Consider the following 18,514-nt stretch of genomic DNA (forward strand, 5'->3'; position numbering starts at 1 on the left):
CGATTCACCAGCCGAGGCACGTAGGGCGTGATTCACCAGCCGAGACACATAGGGCCCGATTCATCAGCTGAGACACGTAGGGCGCGATACACCAGCCGAGACACGTAGGGCACGATACACCAGCCGAGACACGTAGGGCCCGATTCACCAGCCGAGACACGTAGGGCCCGATTCACCAGCCAAGACACGTAGGGCCCGATTCATCAGCCGAGACACGTAGGGCACGATACACCAGCCGAGACACGTAGGGCCCAATTCACCAGCCGAGACACGTAGGGCCCGATTCACCAGCCGAGACACGTAGGGCCCGATTCATCAGCCGAGACACGTAGGGCGCGATACACCAGCCGAGACACGTAGGGCCCGATTCACCAGCCGAGACACGTAGGGCGCGATACACCAGCCGAGACACGTAGGGCGCGATACACCAGCCGAGACACGTAGGGCCCGATTCACCAGCCGAGACACGTTGGGCACGATTCATCATTTGTGTTGTGTTTTTTTTGTTATTTTACGTCACTTTTCATCTTTTGTTTTGTGGTATTCTTTTACTTATTTTGACGCCAAGTTCTCCAAACTAGCTCATGCAGTTAATGTATTTTGTGCAAAATCAAACATGTTCCTCATTTATTTATTTATTTATTTATTTATTTATTGCACCTTTATAGGCTATGTGCACACATCAGGATTTCTGCAGAAATTTCCTGAAGAAAACCGGACATTTTCTGGAAGAAATCCGCATACGTTTTTTTCGCGTTTTTCTCGCCTTTTTTTCGCTTTTTTTCCGGAGCTTTCCCAATGCATTAAATAGTGGGAAAAATGCGAAAAAAACGCAAAATTAATGAACATGCTGCGTTTTTTACCACGATGCTTTTTTTTCACGGAAAAAATGCAACATATGCACAAAAATTGCAGAATGCATTATAAATGATGGGATGCATATGTATGCGTTTTTATAGCGAAAAAAAAGTGAAAAAACACGAAAAATCCTGAATGTGTGCACATAGCATTAAAGAAAAAAGTTGCAAGTGTTGCAAAATTTCAACCAAAAGAAATAGCATAGAATAAGCTAAAATTCTGTTTCCCAGCAGCCTCCACTAAAGGGAGCTCACTGCACACTGTTATTAATGTTACATTTATGAACAGTATGCATTTAGCTCATGAGCTCCCTCTGGTGGTGGCTGCAGGGAGCCTGAACTTCATTTATTCAGTTTTAGGTCTATGCAGGGGGTAAACAAAAAAAAACCTACCAGTAAAAAAAATATATACACATTCATTCATTCATTTTAGGGTTGATTTCCGTTATTGAATCTCTGAGACAGGCAGTTGGTTTGGATGTTCCTTTGCTAAGAACAATAGTGTTCATCTCATGGCTTTATGTGGGTCTTAAATGCAGATGACGTGTGAATGTAATATACATTGCTCAAAAAAATAAAGGGAACACTAAAATCCCACATCCTAGATATCTCTGAATGAAATATTCCAGTTGCAAATTTTTATTCATTACATAGTGGAATGTGTTCAGAACAATAAAACATAACAATTATCAATGTTAATCACAACTAATATCCCATGGAGGTCTGGATTTGGAATGATACTCAAAATCAAAGTGGAAAATGAAGTTACAGGCTGATCCAACTTCAGTGGAAATGCCTCAAGACAAAGAAATGATGCTCAGTAGTGTGTGTGGCCTCCACGTGCCTGTATGACCTCCCTACAACTCCTGGGCATGTTCCTGATGAGGCGGCGGATGGTCTCCTGAGGGATCTCCTCCCAGACCTGGACTAAAGCATCCGCCAACTCCTGGACAGTCTGTGGTGCAACGTGACATTGGTGGATGGTGCAAGACATGATGTCCCAGATGTGCTCAATCGGATTCAGGTCTGGGGAACGGGCGGGCCAGTCCATATCTTCAATGCCTTCATCTTGCAGGAACTGCTAATACACTCCAGCCACATGAGGTCTGGCATTGTCCTGCATTAGGAGGAACCCAGTGCCAACTGCACCAGCATATGATCTCACAAGGGGTCTGAGGATCTCCTCTCGGTACCTAATGGCAGTCAGGCTACCTCTGGTGAGCACATGGAGGGCTGTGCGGCCCTCCAAAGACATGTCACCCCACACCATTACTGACCCACTGCCAAACCGGTCATGCTGAAGGATGTTGCAGGCAGCAGATCACTCTCCACGGCGTCTCCAGACTCTGTCATGTCTGTCCCATGTGCTCAGTGTGAATCTGCTTTCATCTGTGAAGAGCACAGGGCGCCAGTGGTGAATTTGCCAATCCTGGTGTTCTGTGGCAAATGCCAAGTGTCCTTCATGGTGTTGGGCTGTGAGCACAACCCCCATCTGTGGACGTCGGGCACTCAGACCATCCTCATGGAGTCGGTTTCTAACTGTTTGCACATGTGTGGCCTGCTGGAGGTCATTTTGCAGGGCGCTGGCAATGCTCCTCCTGTTCCTCCTTGCACAAAAGCATAGGTAGCGGTCCTGCTGGGTTGTTGCCCTCCTACGGCCCCCTCCACATCTCCTGGTGTACTGGCCTGTCTCCTAGTAGAGCCTCCAGGCTCGGACTGGCCCACCGGAGAAGCAGAGGATTCTCCAGTGGGCCCAGGCACTGACACCTGCTGGCATACTGGCCAGCAGCTGCCTAGGGCCCCCTGCCAGTGGCTATGGGGCCCCTGACTCAAGGGGGCCTGCCCTGTGCCAGCGTAGCAGCAGCTGCAGACAGGATCCTGTCCCCGCTGCTAAAGCAAAATGAATATTCATGCTTCCCCATGCCCCTATGGGCGTGTAGAGGCGTGAATACCATTTCTCTTTAATAGCGGGCAGCGTTAGCCGCAGGCTGTAGCTATAACACTGCCCGCATGTAAAGCCCCACCACCGCACCACACACACGCACACACACAAAGCAACGCACCACATACACACGCAGACACACAGCGCAGCACATCCCGGCGTCCTGCTTCCTGACTAAGACACAGCCCAGCTGGATGACGTCATCATCCAGTGCACTGTCTCATACAGGAAGCTGCCGGCGAGGAAGAGGCTGCCGGGATGAGCTGCTGCTGCAGGGAGGTGAGCTTTGCTGTGTGTCTGTGTGCCTGTGTGTGTATGTGGAGCGGTGCTTTGTGTTGCATGTGTGAGATGGGTGGTGGGGAAGGACAATGATATTGGTGGGGGGAGGCAATGATGAAGGTAATGGGCAATGATGGTGAGGGGAGGCAATGATGGAGGTGATGGGCAATGATGGTGCGGGGAGGCAATGATGCAGGTAGGTGATGGGCAATGATGGTGGGGGGAGGCAATGATAGAGGTGATGGGCAATGATGGTGGGGGAGGCAATGATGGAAGTGATGAGCAATGATGGTGGGGGAGGCAATGATGGAGGTGATGGACAATGATGGTGAGGGGAGGCAATGATGGGAGTGATGGGCAATGATGGTGTGGGAGGCAATGATGGAGGTGATGGGCAATGATGGTGAGGGGAGGCAATGATGGAAGTGATGAGCAATAATGGTGGGGGAGGCAATGATGGAGGTGATGAGCAATGATGGTGGGGGAAGGCAATGATGGAGGTGATGGACAATAATGGTGAGGGAGGCAATGATGGTGGGGGAGGCAATGATGGAGGTGATTGGCAACGATGGTGGGGGGAGGCAATGATGGAAGTGACAAGCAATGATGGTGGGGGGAGGCAATTATGGAGGTGATGAGCAATGATGGTGGGGAGAGGCAGAGATGGGCAATGATGGTGGGGGGAGGCAATAATGGAGGTGATAGGCAATGATGGTGAGGGGAGGCAATGATGGCGATGATAGGCAATGATGGTGGGGGAGGCAATGATGGAGGTGATGGGCAATGATGGTGATGGGGAGGCAATGATGGTGGGGGAGGCAATGATGGGGGTGATGAGCAATGATGGTGGGGGAGGCAATGATGGAGGTGGGAGGCAATGAGGGAAGTGATGGGCAATGATGGTGGTGGGGGGAGGCAATGATGGAGGTGATGAAATGGGCAACGATGGTAGTGGGGAGGAGGCAATGATAGAGGTGGTGGAATGGGCAGTGATGGGGTGGTGGGGGAGAAGGCAATGATGAAGGTGGAGAGGGGCTGCATTATACTTTATGAGGGGGCTACATTATATTCTGTGGGGGACTGCATTATTCTCAGGGGACTACATTACATTCTGGCCTGCTACATCATAATATATGAGGGGGCTATAGTATACTCTATGGGGGCTGCATTATATTCTGTGGTGGGGCTGCATTATTCTTTCAGGGGACTACATTATATTCTGGGGGCTACATATTACTATATGAGGGGACTACAGTATACTCTATGGGGGCTGCATTATATTCTGTGGTGAGGCTGCATTATTCTCTCAGGGGACTACATTTTATTCTGGGGGCTACATCATACTATATGAGGAGGGCAGCATTATGCCCTATGAGGGGGCTACAGAAAACTATATGGGGGGCTGCTTTATATTCTGTGGTGGGCTGCATTATACTATATGAGGGGGCTGCATTATACCCTATGAGGGTGCTACATTATGTTATATGGTGGGGACTGTGTTATACCTGAGGGGGCTGCATTATATTTTGTGTGGTGCTGCATTATATTCTATGAGAGGGGGCTGCATTATATTTTATGAGGGGCCTACATTATATTCTATGAGGGATGCTACATTATATTCTATGAGGGGGCGACATTATATTCTATGAGGGGGCTACCCCTCTATGATTCTACCGCAACCACTGCTACATAATTAAGATGTGTGCTACCTTATATTATACCCTGATATTAGCGTGTTTTACCACACAATTGGTGGTCTTGTATTTATTTCTATGTAGCTACATAGCGGGCCCCAAGAATGATTTTCTCTGGTGGGCCCAAGGTGCTCCAGTCCGACGCGGCTCTGGACACTATGCTGACAGACACAGCAAACCTTCTTGCCACAGCTCGCATTGATGTGCCATCCTGGATGAGCTGCACTACCTGAGACACTTGTGTGGGTTGTAGAGTCCGTCTCATGCTACCACGAGTGTGAAAGCACAACCAACATTCAAAAGTGACCAAAACATCAGCCAGAAAGCATTGGTACTGAGATGTGGTCTGTGGTCCCCACCTGCAGAACCACTCCTTTATTGAGGGTGTCTTGATAATTGCCAATAATTTCCATCTGTTGTCTATTCCAGTTGCACAACAGCATATGAAATTGATTGTCAATCAGTGTTGCTTCCTAAGTGGACAGTTTGATTTCAGACGTTTGATTTACTTGGAGTTATATTCTGTTGTTTAAGTGTTCCCTTTATTTTTTTGAGCAGTGTATATTGTCAGGTACATCCCAAGTGCAGCCTCAGACCATCCATATATAGTTCCGCCATTTCCCCCATATGAAGTGCAGCCATGTTATCTTGCAATATACTTGTGCTCCCAAGTGCAGCTATTATTTATATACCCCCTTGTAGACCCCATCCACATGCCCCTCATACATCATGCAGCCTATCATCACACATCTACCTCTCCAGCGCCACCACACCTCCCACTGGATTTATCACTGTGTGACACTGCCATCTAGTGGCCACAATGGGGATTTTTTTTTCTATAGGAAGACTGAATACTTTGTTTTCTATGATGTCTTTCAGAATTTTCAGATAAAGGCATCACTCAGGAAGAACAGGAGACGAAATCCCAGTTCTCTGGGGTTAATGGAGAGTAAGTACCAGAAGAGTGATTAAAACTTTTGTGGTCCGCATTATAAAATCTGCAGGAGTCGTGGTCAGCATTTCGCCATTTGGAAATTATGACAGTGTAATTTATTTAATCCATTATCTAATAATATCTTGATTAGGAAACTTTATGGCCTTTATAGATTTATTTTTTCTTACCATCGTGGTCAGAGTGTACCTGCCTGCAGTCACCACTAGAGGGAGCATGCTAGCTTACTCAACACAGTAGCCATTGAAATCAATTAGTATGCAGTGAGCTCCCTCTAGTGGCGGTATCGGAAACAGGAGCTTGGAGCACGGTTAAGATATGTAACGAGATAAATCTGCACTAAGAAGAATCACTGTTTTAACTTTTGCGTGTCTTGTAGAATGGACGCGGCGTCATCAGAAGATTCTGGAACTATGGAGAATCCGTCTGACAGTGAAAGTACGGAGAGTGAATATCATGAGGCCAGTGAGGGGCTTAACGCGGCCCAGACTGAACTTCAAGTACCAATCCCTACCAGCGGCCAGCCAAAGGATTCTGAGAAGCACCAGGCCCCAGAGATCCCGGCGGGCAGCCCGGCCCCTACTAGTCCTGTCCCCAGGTAACACTGGATCTGTTTACTGGCCCTAATAGTAGATTTAGTGGCCGTATATTATGAAATAAGGCTGGCCCCATCCTCCCTGCCCAACATCTCGGTCTCCATTGTGTCTTGACGCAGGGTGGAGCTCAGTAACGTCCTGATCTCGGGCTGCGTGGCTCTGCAGAAATATCTGGACGATCCTGCTGTCCTTACAGAAGAGGAGACGGTAAGGGTATGCTATGAAACCTGCAGAACAGACCGTCGTGTTCTGCTGGGACTTGTAGTATTACACCAGCCGCAGGTCACATGCTGACCCGTCCGATGTGTTCAGGCAGCAGCACATGAAGCTATTATGAAGGAATGGATGAAAATCTTCAGGCAGAAGGAGGTGGAGCCCGCCATCATCCGCCATCACCTCAACGTCTTCCGCGCTATGTCTCCACGTCTCCTGGAAGTCATCGTAAACATGGCCGACTCTAAGGGGAACACCGCCGTCCACTATGCCGTGTCCCAGTCTAACTTCACGGTGGTCCGGCAGCTCCTTGATACTGGTAAGATCACACATTGCTTATGGGTTTGGCTGTTCTTAAAGGCAGGGTTAGGGAAGAAGAAAAAGGCCTTTAAAGAAGACCTATCCACCGGTCAAGAATGGACGGTTTTTGGTCTTATTTTATTTCCACGGTTCCCCTGAGTATACCATATTTTATTTTATTTTTTTTTTTAATTCCGCCATACTGCTCCAGAGATATGGACCTTTTTTTATTTATTCCTAATTTTTCCCTGGTCTTTGCAAGGGGGCGTACCTCAAAGGAGGACAACCTAAAGACACGCCCCCGAGGATCTAGTGAGCCACGCCTCCTTCTAAAGACCAACTAAAAATTGGCACTGCATAGGCCCATATCTCTGGAACCGTATGGCGGATTTAATTTAAAAAAAATGAGAAGAATGAGAACAGCGGGCATAGAATAAGAACAGAAAGTGTCCACTGTCGATCTGATGACAGGTACGCTTTAAATAATGCCATTGTTTCTAAAGGATCTTGTGTTTCCCGGTGGAAAAAACAACTTGGTTTGTGAGAATGAGATCCGATAGTTCTGAGATCTGGAGCATAAAGATTGGTCCTGCTCATAAAGGTGTCACAGAACTTATTATGGATCTTTGCAGATGGGGCCCAGGAGCTTCACACTACAGCTCTGACATTATGGAGGTGTCCAGCTAAGTACCATTGGGGGGGAGGGGGGGTGACAATAATGATTAGCTGCCAGTCGGGATATAAGATAGTGCTAGTCACATGGCAGTGCCCATAGGAGATTGCTACATCAATAATAGTGCCAGCCAGTGAATAACCAGAACGGTACCCGAGAGCAATGTACCATCCAGTGCTATGTGGCTGGCAGTTATTCCTACTTTCACTATGGAGGACCCATTACTTGGACAGTTCATTGTTTTTGCAGCACAATTGAACACATACTACACTGTGCATTCACAGCTACACTACTCGGTGCTGCAGTGTAATGAACACTTACTAGCAGGAAACTCCCCCCAGTGCTGGTTTCACAGCTACACTACTCAGTACTGCTGTATAATGAAAAATAACTAGCAGGAGATTCACTTCAGAACTGTATTCACAGCTACACTACTCAATACTGATGTACAATCACAGCTACGCTACACAGTACTGCTGTTTTAGGAAAATTAAAAAGCAGAAGATTCACTCCAGAGCTGTATTCACAGCAACACTACTGTAGAATCACAGCTACACTACTCAGTACTGCTGTGTAATGAACATTTACTAGCAGTATATTCACCTCAGAGCTGGATTCACAGCAACACCACTGTACATACACAGCTACACAACTCAGTACTACTGTGTAATGAACACTTACTAGCAGGAAACTCACCCCAGAGCTGGTTTCACAGCTACACTACTCAGTACTGCTGTATAATGAAAATTAACAAGCGGGAGATTCACTTCAGTGCTGTATTCACAGCTGAAAGACTCAGTACTGCTGTGTAATGAACACTTACTAGCAAGAAACGCACCCCCCAGAGCTGTATTCACAGCTACAATACTCAATACTGCTCCACAGTCACAGCTACACTACTCAGTACTGCTGTATAATGAAAATTAACTAGCAGGAGACACACTACAGTGCTGTATTCACAACTATACTACTCTGTACTGCTGTGTAATCCACAATTACTAGCAAGAAACTCATCCCCAGAGCTCGATTCACAGAAACACTACTCAATACTGCTGTACAATCACAGCTACACTACTCAGTACTGCTGTATAATGAAAATCACTAGCAGTAGACTCACTCCAGAGCTGCATTCACAGCTATACTACTCAGTATTGCTGTGTAATGAACACTTAGTAGCAGGAAACTCACCCATAGAGCTGGATTTACAGCTACACTACTCAATACTGCTGTACAATCACAGCTGCTTTACTCAATACTGATGTATAATGAAAATTAAATTAGCTACTTAGTACTGCTGTATAATGAACACTTACTAGCATTAAACTCAACCCAGAGCTCTATTCACAGCTACACTATGCGGTACTGCTGTGTAATGAACGCTTACTAGCAGGAAACTCACTCCATGGCTGGAATTACAGCTACATTACTCAATACTGCTGTACATTCACAGCTACACTACTTAGTACTTCTGTATAATGAACACTTACTTGCATTATACTCACCGCAGAGCTGAATTTACAGCTACACTACTCGGTACTGCTGTATAATGAACACTTACCAGCAATAAAACCCTGGGGTTAGCTTTATTTTACCGGACTTTTATAATAAAATGGACATATTTATTTAAAGTGTTTTAAGTATTTCTCGTGAGATCGGTGTTGTGTCCTTTAATTATCCTCATACATCACCCAGTTGAATATCACCCTACAAGCCATCTGTTCCAATACTTCCCATCCTTTTCAAATCTCATCGTAAAACGTCAAACCCTCGGTGCTGCCTTGTCTTACCCCTCCTCTACTTCGCGTTTTCCCTCCAGGCCTGTGTGATGTGAACAGACAGAATAAGGCCGGATTCACTCCCCTCATGCTCACAGCTCTGGCAGCTTTCCGCTCCAATGAAGACATAGAGACGGTCACACAGATGTTGCGTCTTGGAGACGTTAACTGCAGAGCCAGCCAGGTATGTACTTATAGGCAGGCCATTCAGGAGTCTGGGCAAGGTGGGTGACAGCCCCTGTGTACACTACAAAGGCAGTCATATTACGTGTCACCCAGAATTCCCAGGAAATAGATATTGTAATATATCTTATTAGACAAATATTCTTCTTTCTCCACTTACAAGCCACTTTCTTTCCTAAATATTTACCCTGAAAAATTGTGAAAATCCTCTTTGACCAAGATAAAACAGACTTACAACTCAAGTGAGGGATCAAATCTATGGAAAGGAAGAAAGTAGGACAGAGCAACGGACACAAATAGATTTCTAGTAAGGGTTTATTTCACCTCAAAGCTGGATTCACAGATGCACTACTGAGTGCTGCAGTATAATGTCATCCATGCTGCTTCTGCTTCTAAACATTTACTACGTAGACACAGGACAGCCAGAATCCCTTATGTCTGTGTGTCGGTGCCCTCCAACTGGCTCAGAGGCAATTGAAAATTAGAGATGAGGTCTGAAAATGGGTGAAAAATGCAGGCTACAAGTCATAAAATGTCCAGAAATAGTGTTATTCTTCATGTACACACATGAGAGCTCATTCTGTAAAGTCGCCTGTCTTTTCAGCTTCAATTTTTAAATTAACTTGAGTCAAATGATTAAATTCTGACTTCCTCTAGCCACCACTAGGGGGCGCTCACTGAAGGTGGATTTATTATTGAGTTCAATGGAAGCTCAAAGGGAAGAATGAGGGCTATTACCCCTCGAATGCTGAATATCGCCCCCTAGGGACCCTAGCATGGCTTTTCACAGTAATGTACAGATATATATTGGCTTATTTCAGGCAGGACAAACGGCTCTGATGCTGGCGGTCAGTCACGGGCGTCTGGACGTGGTGCGCGCTCTTCTGCACTGCGGGGCGGATGTAAACGTGCAGGATCACGACGGCTCCACGGCGCTCATGTGCGCGTGTGAACACGGACACGTGGATATCGTCAGCCTCCTACTGGCCGTTCCTACCTGCGACGTGGCGCTCACAGATAACGTAAGTCATTAGGCATCGAGGAGGTGGACCCCCCGGTGTGAGCCCCAATAACACACACCCATATACAAGGTCACACAATGAGGCGGCTTTAAATAAATTGCTCCCGCAATTGTAACGAAATTCCCCCTTCTCTTTTCAAAGATGTTCTGCAGCATCTGCTGTATATTACATCTGCTAGTTGTCCCTCTTCTCTTTGTAAAGAGGTTCTGCAGCAGCTGGGGCACAGCATCTTTCACCTCCCCAGTTGCCTGCCTGATTCATGTACTGTCCCCTGAGTGTAATGGCTGCCTGTCTCTGTGTTAGGATGGGAGCACAGCTCTGTCTATCGCGCTGGAAGCTGGGCAGAACGACATCGCGATGCTTCTCTACGCTCACAGCGCCAAGTCCTCCGCAGGGGTAAGTCCAATCTGACAGCGGAACCGCTCCCCATCATCCAACAGGGGAACAGCTCCTCATCATCCGACAGCAGAACCGCTCCCCGACAGCGGAACAGCTCCTCATCACCCGACAGCGGAACCGCTCCCCGTCATCCGACAGGGGAAACGCTCCCCGTCATCCGACAGCGGAACAGCTCCCCGTCATCCGACAGGGGAACCGCTCCTTGTCATCCGACAGGGGAACCGCTCCCCATCATCCGACAGGGGAACCGCTCCCCATCATCCGACAGGGGAACCGCTCCCCATCATCCGACAGGGAACCGCTCCCCATCATCCGACAGGGAACCGCTCCTCATCACCCGACAGCAGAACCGCTCCCCGTCATCCGACAGCGGAACCGCTCCCCATCATCCGACAGCGGAACCGCTCCCCATCATCCAACAGGGAACCGCTCCCCATCATCCGACAGGGAACCGCTCCTCATCACCCGACAGCAGAACCGCTCCCCGTCATCCGACAGGGGAACCGCTCCTCATCACCCGACAGCGGAACCGCTCCCCATCATCCGGCAGGGGAACCGCTCCCCGTCATCCGACAGCGGAACCGCTCCCCGTCATCCGACAGCGGAACCGCTCCCCGTCATCCGACAGGGGAACCGCTCCCCATCATCCGACAGGGGAACCGCTCCTCATCACCCGACAGCGGAACCGCTCCCCATCATCCGACAGGGGAACCGCTCCTCGTCATCCGACAGGGGAACCGCTCCTCGTCATCCGACAGGGGAACCGCTCCCCGTCATCCGACAGGGGAACCGCTCCCCGTCATCCGACAGGGGAACCGCTCCCCGTCATCCGACAGGGGAACCGCTCCATCACCCGACAGCGGAACCGCTCCCCATCATCCGGCAGGGGAACCGCTCCCCATCATCCGCCAGGGGAACCGCTCCTCATCTCCCCATCATCCGGCAGGGGAACCACTCCTCATCATCCGACAGCGGAACAGCTCCCCGTCATCCGACAGGGGAACAGCTCCCCACCACCTGACAGCGGAACCCCACCCCGTCATCCGACAGGGGAACCCCACCCCGTCATCCGACAGGGGAACCGCTCCTCGTCATCCGACAGGGGAACCGCTCCCCGTCATCCGACAGGGGAACCGCTCCTCGTCATCCGACAGGGGAACCGCTCCCCGATCATCCGACAGCTGAACCGCTCCCCGTCATCCGACAGGGGAACTGCTCCCCGTCACCCGACAGCGGAACCGCTCCCCGTCACCCGACAGCGGAACAGCTCCCCGTCACCCGACAGGGGAACCGCTCCCCGTCATCCGACAGGGGAACCGCTCCCCTTCATCCGACAGGGGAACCGCTCCCCTTCATCCGACAGCAGAACCGCTCCCCGTCACCCGACAGCGGAACCGCTCCCCATCACCCACGGGAACCGCTCCCCATCACCCGACAGCGGAACCGCTCCCCATCATCCTACTACACGCTCCTGACGCTTGTTGTCCCATACAATGAGCCACGTGTGTGAGCTCTGTGATTGGTTGCATTGTGGGACACAGCAACTTATACAGGAGCATGCTCCTCCCACTACAGGGAGACACAGCCAAGAGGGAGGAGCTATGTTACTAGTATTATGCCCCTCCCACTACAGGGGGAGACAGATAAGAGGGAGGAGCTATGTTACTAGTATTATGCCCCTCCCTCTACAGGGAGACAGACACGAAGGAGGAGCTATGTTAGTAGTATTATGCCCCTCCCACTACAGGGGGAGACAGAAAAGAGGGAGGAGCTATGTTACTAGTATTATGCCCCTCCCACTACAAGGGGAGACAGATAAGAGGGAGGAGCTATGTTACTAGTATTATGCCCCTCCCTCTACAGGGAGACAGACACAAAGGAGGAGCTATGTTAGTAGTATTATGTCCCACCCACTACAGGGGGAGACAGATAAGAGGGAGGGGCTATGTTACTAGTATTATGCCCCTCCCTCTACAGGGAGACAGACACAAAGGAGGAGCTATGTTAGTAGTATTATGTCCCACCCACTACAGGGGGAGACAGATAAGAGGGAGGGGCTATGTTACTAGTATTATGCCCCTCCCACTACAGGGGAGACAGATAAGGCTAGTTTCACATTTGTGTTTAAAAACACAGCGTTTAAAACGCAAACGCAGGTGGTGAAAAAAACGCATGTAAACGCGGCAAAACGCCGCGTTGTCTAGACGCATGCGTTTTCGCATGCGGTAAAAAAACACGCTGCGTTTTGCCACGTTTACATGCGTTTTTTCCTGCGTTTGCGTTTTTGAAACGCATGCTGAGAAGTGTGTGACAGCTGCCAATCATCAAAATCAACAAGAAAACCCACTATAAATAGAAGTAGCTAGGGTTAGGGTTAGGATCCCTAGGGTTAGGGTTAGGATTAGGGTTGAGCGACTTTTCCTTTTTTGAGGTCGAGGGTTAGGGTTAGGATTATGGTTGAGCGACTTTTCCTTTTTTGAGGTCGAGTCGGGTTTCACGAAACCCGACTTTCTCAAAAGTCGAGTCGAGTGAAATCGGCCGATCTTCTTGAAAAGTCGGGGTCGGGGGATCGGCCGAAACACGAAACCCAATGCAAGTCAATGGGAAATCTATATATTTTTATATTTACTTCAGCGCGATATAGCAGAAAAGCCGGTAATTCAATTGCCGGCTTTTCATTTCTCCTGCCTAAACCCGACATGATATGAGACATGGTTTACATGCAGTAAACCATGTCATATCCCCCTTTTTTTTGCATATTCCACACTACTAATGTTAGTAGTGTGTATGTGCAAAATTTCGGCGCTGTAGCTATTAAATTTAAGGGTTTAATCGCGGAAAAAATTGGCGTGGGCTCCCGCGCAATTTTCTCTGCCAGAGTGGTAAAGCCAGTGACTGAGGGCAGATATTAATAGCCTGGAAGAGGGTCCATGATTATTGGCCCCCCCCCCGGCTACAAACATCTGCCCCCAGCCACCCCAGAAAAGGCACATCTGGAAGATGCGCCTATTCTGGCACTTGGCCACTCTCTTCCCACTCCCGTGTAGCGGTGGGATATGGGGTAATGAAGGGTTAATGTCACCTTGCTATTGTAAGGTGACATTAAGCCAGAAAAATAATAATGGAGAGGCGTCAATTATGACACCTATCCATTATTAATCCAATTGTATGAAATGGTTAAAAAAAACACACACACAATATTGCAAAGTATTTTAATGAAATAAACACACAGGTTGTTTTAATATTTTATTCCTCTCTCAATCCACCTGAAGACCCTCGCTCTGTAACAAAGGAAAAATAATAAACCAACAATATACATACCTTCCGATGATCTGTCACGTCCAACGATGTAAATCCATCTGAAGGGGTTAAAATATTTTACAGGCAGGAGCTCTGCTAATGCAGCTGTGCTCGTGCCTGTCAAACCCCGGTGAATGAAGGCAATGTAGGTCAATGACCTGTAGTTACCTTCATTCGCGGTGATGCGCCCTCTGCTGGATGTCCTCATGAACTGGAGCCTGGTAAAAGTTCCCAGGCTCGAGGTCATATGAGGACATCCAGCAGAGGGCGCATCACCGCGACTGAAGGTAACTACAGATCAAACTGCTTTCCATTCAGTACCCGGGGTTTTACAGGCAGGAGCGAGTGCTAATGCAGCTGTGCTCGTGCCTGTTAAACCCCGGTGAATGAAGGTAATGTAGGTCTATGACCTGTAGTTACCTTCATTCGCGGTGATGCGCCCCCTGCTGGATGTCCTCATATGACCTCGAGCCTGGTAACTTTTCTGAATATTTTCCCACGTTCGAGGGACATCCAGCAGGGGGCGCATCACCGCGAATGAAGGCAACTACAGGTCATTGACCTACATTACCTTCATTCCCCGGGGTTTGACAGGCACGAGCACAGCTGCATTAGCAGAGCTCCTGCCTGTAAAATATTTTAACCCCTTCAGATGGATGTACATCGTGGGACGTGACAGATCATCGGAAGGTATGTATATTGTTGGTTTATTATTTTTCCTTTGTTACAGAGCGAGGGTCTTCAGGTGGATTGAGAGAGGAATAAAATATTAAAACAACCTGTGTGTTTATTTCATTAAAATACTTTGCAATATTGTGTGTGTTTTTTTTTAACCATTTCATACAATTGGATTAATAATGGATAGGTGTCATAATTGACGCCTCTCCATTATTAATCTGGCTTAATGTCACCTTACAATAGCAAGGTGACATTAACCCTTCATTACTCCATATCCCACCGCTACACGGGAGTGGGAAGAGAGTGGCCAAGTGCCAGAATAGGCGCGTCTTCCAGATGTGCCTTTTCTGGGGTAGCTGGGGGCAGATGTTTGTAGCCAGGGGGGGCCAATAACCATGGACCCTCTCCAGGCTATTAATATCTGCCCTCAGTCACTGGCTTTACCACTCTGGCGGAGAAAATTGCGCGGGAGCCCACGCCAATTATTTCCGCGATTTAACCCTTAAATTTAATAGCTACAGCACCGAAATTTTGCACATACACACTACTAACATTAGTAGTTTGGAATATGCAAAAAAAAGGGGGATATGAGATGGTTTACTGTATGTAAACCATGTCTCATATCATGTCGGGTTTAGGCAGGAGAAATGAAAAGCCGGCAATTGAATTACCGGCTTTTCTGCTATATCGCGCTGAAGTAAATATAAATATATATATATATATATGTGTCTCAATGATATATATATATATATATATATATATATATATATATATAACGAAACCCGACTTTGGAGCGAAGATCGCCGACCCGATCCAACAGTGAGATTGGGTCGGGTTTCACGAAACCCGACTTTGCCAAAAGTCGGCGACTTTTGAAATTGGCCGATCTCTTTTGCTCAACCCTAGTTAGGATCCCTAGGGTTAGGGGTAGGGTTAGGGTTTGGATCCCTTTATCACCTTGATGGTGGGGGGTGGCTTATGGGTTAGGGTTAGGGTTTGGATCCCTTTATCACCTGGATGGTGGGGGGTGGCTTATCAGTATGTATTCTTGTTTTTTTCTATTAAAACGCATGCAAACGCATGTGCTTAAAAATGCATGCATTTACATAGACAGCAATACGTTTTTTTGCCGCAAAAAAACGCCTCTAGAAATTACTACATGTTGCATTTCTGCAACCAAACGCAAGCATAGAAACGACGCATACAAAAAAAACGCATGCGTTTTTTTGCGCTAAAACGCAGCGGCAAAAAACGCAAATGTGAAACCAGCCTAAGAGGGAGGAGCTATGTTACTAGTATTATGCCCCTCCTACTACAAGGGGAGACAGACAAGAGGGAGGGGCTATGTGACATGGAGTGTGCTCTTCCCACTGCTGTGACAGAAAGGTGTAATGTGACAGGTGTGTAATTCTTAACATTTCTGTATTTTTAGGGTTCGGAGAAACATCTTAAAACCCCGAGTGCAAACCCAAGTGATGAATCCCAGTAGGAGGAGGATTTTGGGTCCCGATTCTCCGAGTGACTTGTTGCCTCTGCATGCCGTCCAGAGCCACATGGCTTCCCCTGAAACACAGCACTGCAAGACCACTATTCATCCCGCTTCCGCACCACGGAGAGAGGAAGGCTGGAGGCCTGAGGGGCGGCTGGGGGCACTGGGTGCCAGTGGGGGCACTGGGTGCCAGCGAGTGCTGGGAGGACAGAGGTTAATGGAGAGGATCAGAAAGAGTTAATGAGGATGTCCGAGGAAGAAGACGGAAAGGAAGAGCCCAACAACCATGGCCTGGCGGACTCCAACATATTGGGAAGATCTGCTTGCTGTCTAAGCAAACATTCTCATCTCAATACGAAGGCTTAGAAACTGTAGAGTTCTGATACTTCTCACAGCTGAGGGTCTGCTGCATTGGCACTCAGTCTAGACCATCCTCTGTGAGCTAAACACACGAGCAGTGAAAATCAAACCGACGACAATGTATCGGCGTTGGTAAAATGTATATGGAAAGGAGATAGCGGTGAGTTACCTCTTAGCCCACAGAGCAATGTATAGACAGGATACAATGGAGCAAAATCTCAGCTCTTCGTGGTATTACTTCAGGATGGGTTTTAAATTTTGCATTGTAAACAAGAATGTGTTTATTTCCTGACAACAAGCAGAGAAACTGAAGAACGAAATGGATGAAAAAGCTTTGGAAATGTAAAGGAGAGTTCTCCCGAATGATCTCATATATTAGATATCTAATGTATTGTCACTTTCCATAAATTTCTATTTATTTTATCTGATGTAAATGCCGCTGTTCTCCTGAATCCGGCGATGTTTTTCTTGTGTTCCTACGCCGCTGCGTTCCTGAGATACAGCCCTCTTTTTCCTGTATATAAATCTGTTCTTATTAGCCAAGTGGGTGTAGTCCTCAGATTAGGACTACGCCCACTTGCATAACAAAACTAGATTTATATACAGGAAAAAAAGGGCTGTATCTCAGGAACACAGAGGAGTAGGAAAATAAGAAAAACAGCGCCGGATTTAGGAGAACGGGTGCGTTTACACCAGGTTAATACATTTATGGTGAATTACACGTTGTTTTTCAAGGTCAAAGAGATTCTCACCAATATCCTCGTGAGTTGGAGAACACCTCCACATGCCATGGGAATGCCATAGAGTAGAGATCAATGGTGGTTGCTTATCAGGAGGCAATAATGGGTGCAAAAAAAAAGAGCTTTCCTTTACTGCTTTGAGGTGAGGAAGGGAACGACCTCTACCCCCCTCTAAAAGTTGGGCAGGAGAGACAATAGGTGATAGGACAGACAGTGGATACTGAGAGGTGACATGTAGAAGGGTTTTGTGTACGTTCAGCAAAATCGCAGGACTGTTACTAAAGAGAATGGACTTTATGTACCGGACCAAGTGCAGAAAAAAGCGGATTGGACGACCGCAGCAAGCAATCAGACCAGCTAAAGACACTGTAACCTGTAAGCTGTGGTCTGATTGGTGGCTGGCGGTAGGTTTTGCACCATTTTTCGTCCATGATCAGGCCCAGTTAGGTTTGGGGACCCTCTCTCAGGTGCTCTGGTACATCTTTGCTCCTTCCATATTTTCAGCAATAACTTTTTTGATATTGGTTGTACTAGAGGCACTGCTATATATATACAGTATATATATATATTTTTGTTATCCATACTTATATGTGAGACATTTGACTACCTGTATTGTATGAAGGTTATCACTATATAAATATATGTATATAAATAAATGGTTATAAATCCGACTTGTCTCCTCAGATGTAATGGAATTAGCACACTATATACTCTGTGTCACGCTGTGTACGCTGTGTCACGCTGTATATGGCTCTATCCTCTTTGTCACACTCTATATTCAGGGTCATGCCCTATACTCAAGTTCAGGCCCTATCCTCTGGGTCACGCTCTATCCTCTGGGTCACGCTCTATCCTCTGGGACACGCTCTTTCCTCTGGGACACACTCTTTCCTCTGGGTCACGCTCTTTCCTCTGGGTCACACTCTTTCCTCTGGGACACGCTCTTTCCTCTGGGACACGCTCTTTCCTCTGGGACACACTCTTTCCTCTGGGTCACACTCTTTCCTCTGGGTCACGCTCTTTCCTCTGGGTCACTCTCTTTCCTCTGGGTCAGGCCCTATC

General features: G+C 47.7%; 1 protein-coding gene across 2 annotated transcripts in view; it reads left to right on the forward strand.

Moving 5' to 3' along the window:
* KANK2 (KN motif and ankyrin repeat domains 2) overlaps window positions 1-18,123 on the forward strand; it is an 80,647-nt gene extending 62,524 nt beyond the window's left edge. For both annotated transcript variants that reach the window (XM_077261977.1, XM_077261978.1), the window contains exons 7-14: window positions 5,652-5,721; window positions 6,104-6,322; window positions 6,440-6,527; window positions 6,633-6,852; window positions 9,323-9,465; window positions 10,286-10,486; window positions 10,790-10,882; window positions 16,296-18,123. In XM_077261977.1, coding sequence (XP_077118092.1) covers window positions 5,652-5,721; window positions 6,104-6,322; window positions 6,440-6,527; window positions 6,633-6,852; window positions 9,323-9,465; window positions 10,286-10,486; window positions 10,790-10,882; window positions 16,296-16,352 — 1,091 coding nt within the window. In that variant the 3' untranslated portion in view covers window positions 16,353-18,123. The remainder of the gene's footprint in view (window positions 1-5,651; window positions 5,722-6,103; window positions 6,323-6,439; window positions 6,528-6,632; window positions 6,853-9,322; window positions 9,466-10,285; window positions 10,487-10,789; window positions 10,883-16,295) is intronic.
* Window positions 18,124-18,514: the final 391 nt, after the last annotated feature.

The sequence above is a fragment of the Ranitomeya variabilis genome, chromosome 5 (assembly GCF_051348905.1).
Source record: "Ranitomeya variabilis isolate aRanVar5 chromosome 5, aRanVar5.hap1, whole genome shotgun sequence".
Classification (NCBI taxonomy): domain Eukaryota; kingdom Metazoa; phylum Chordata; class Amphibia; order Anura; family Dendrobatidae; genus Ranitomeya; species Ranitomeya variabilis.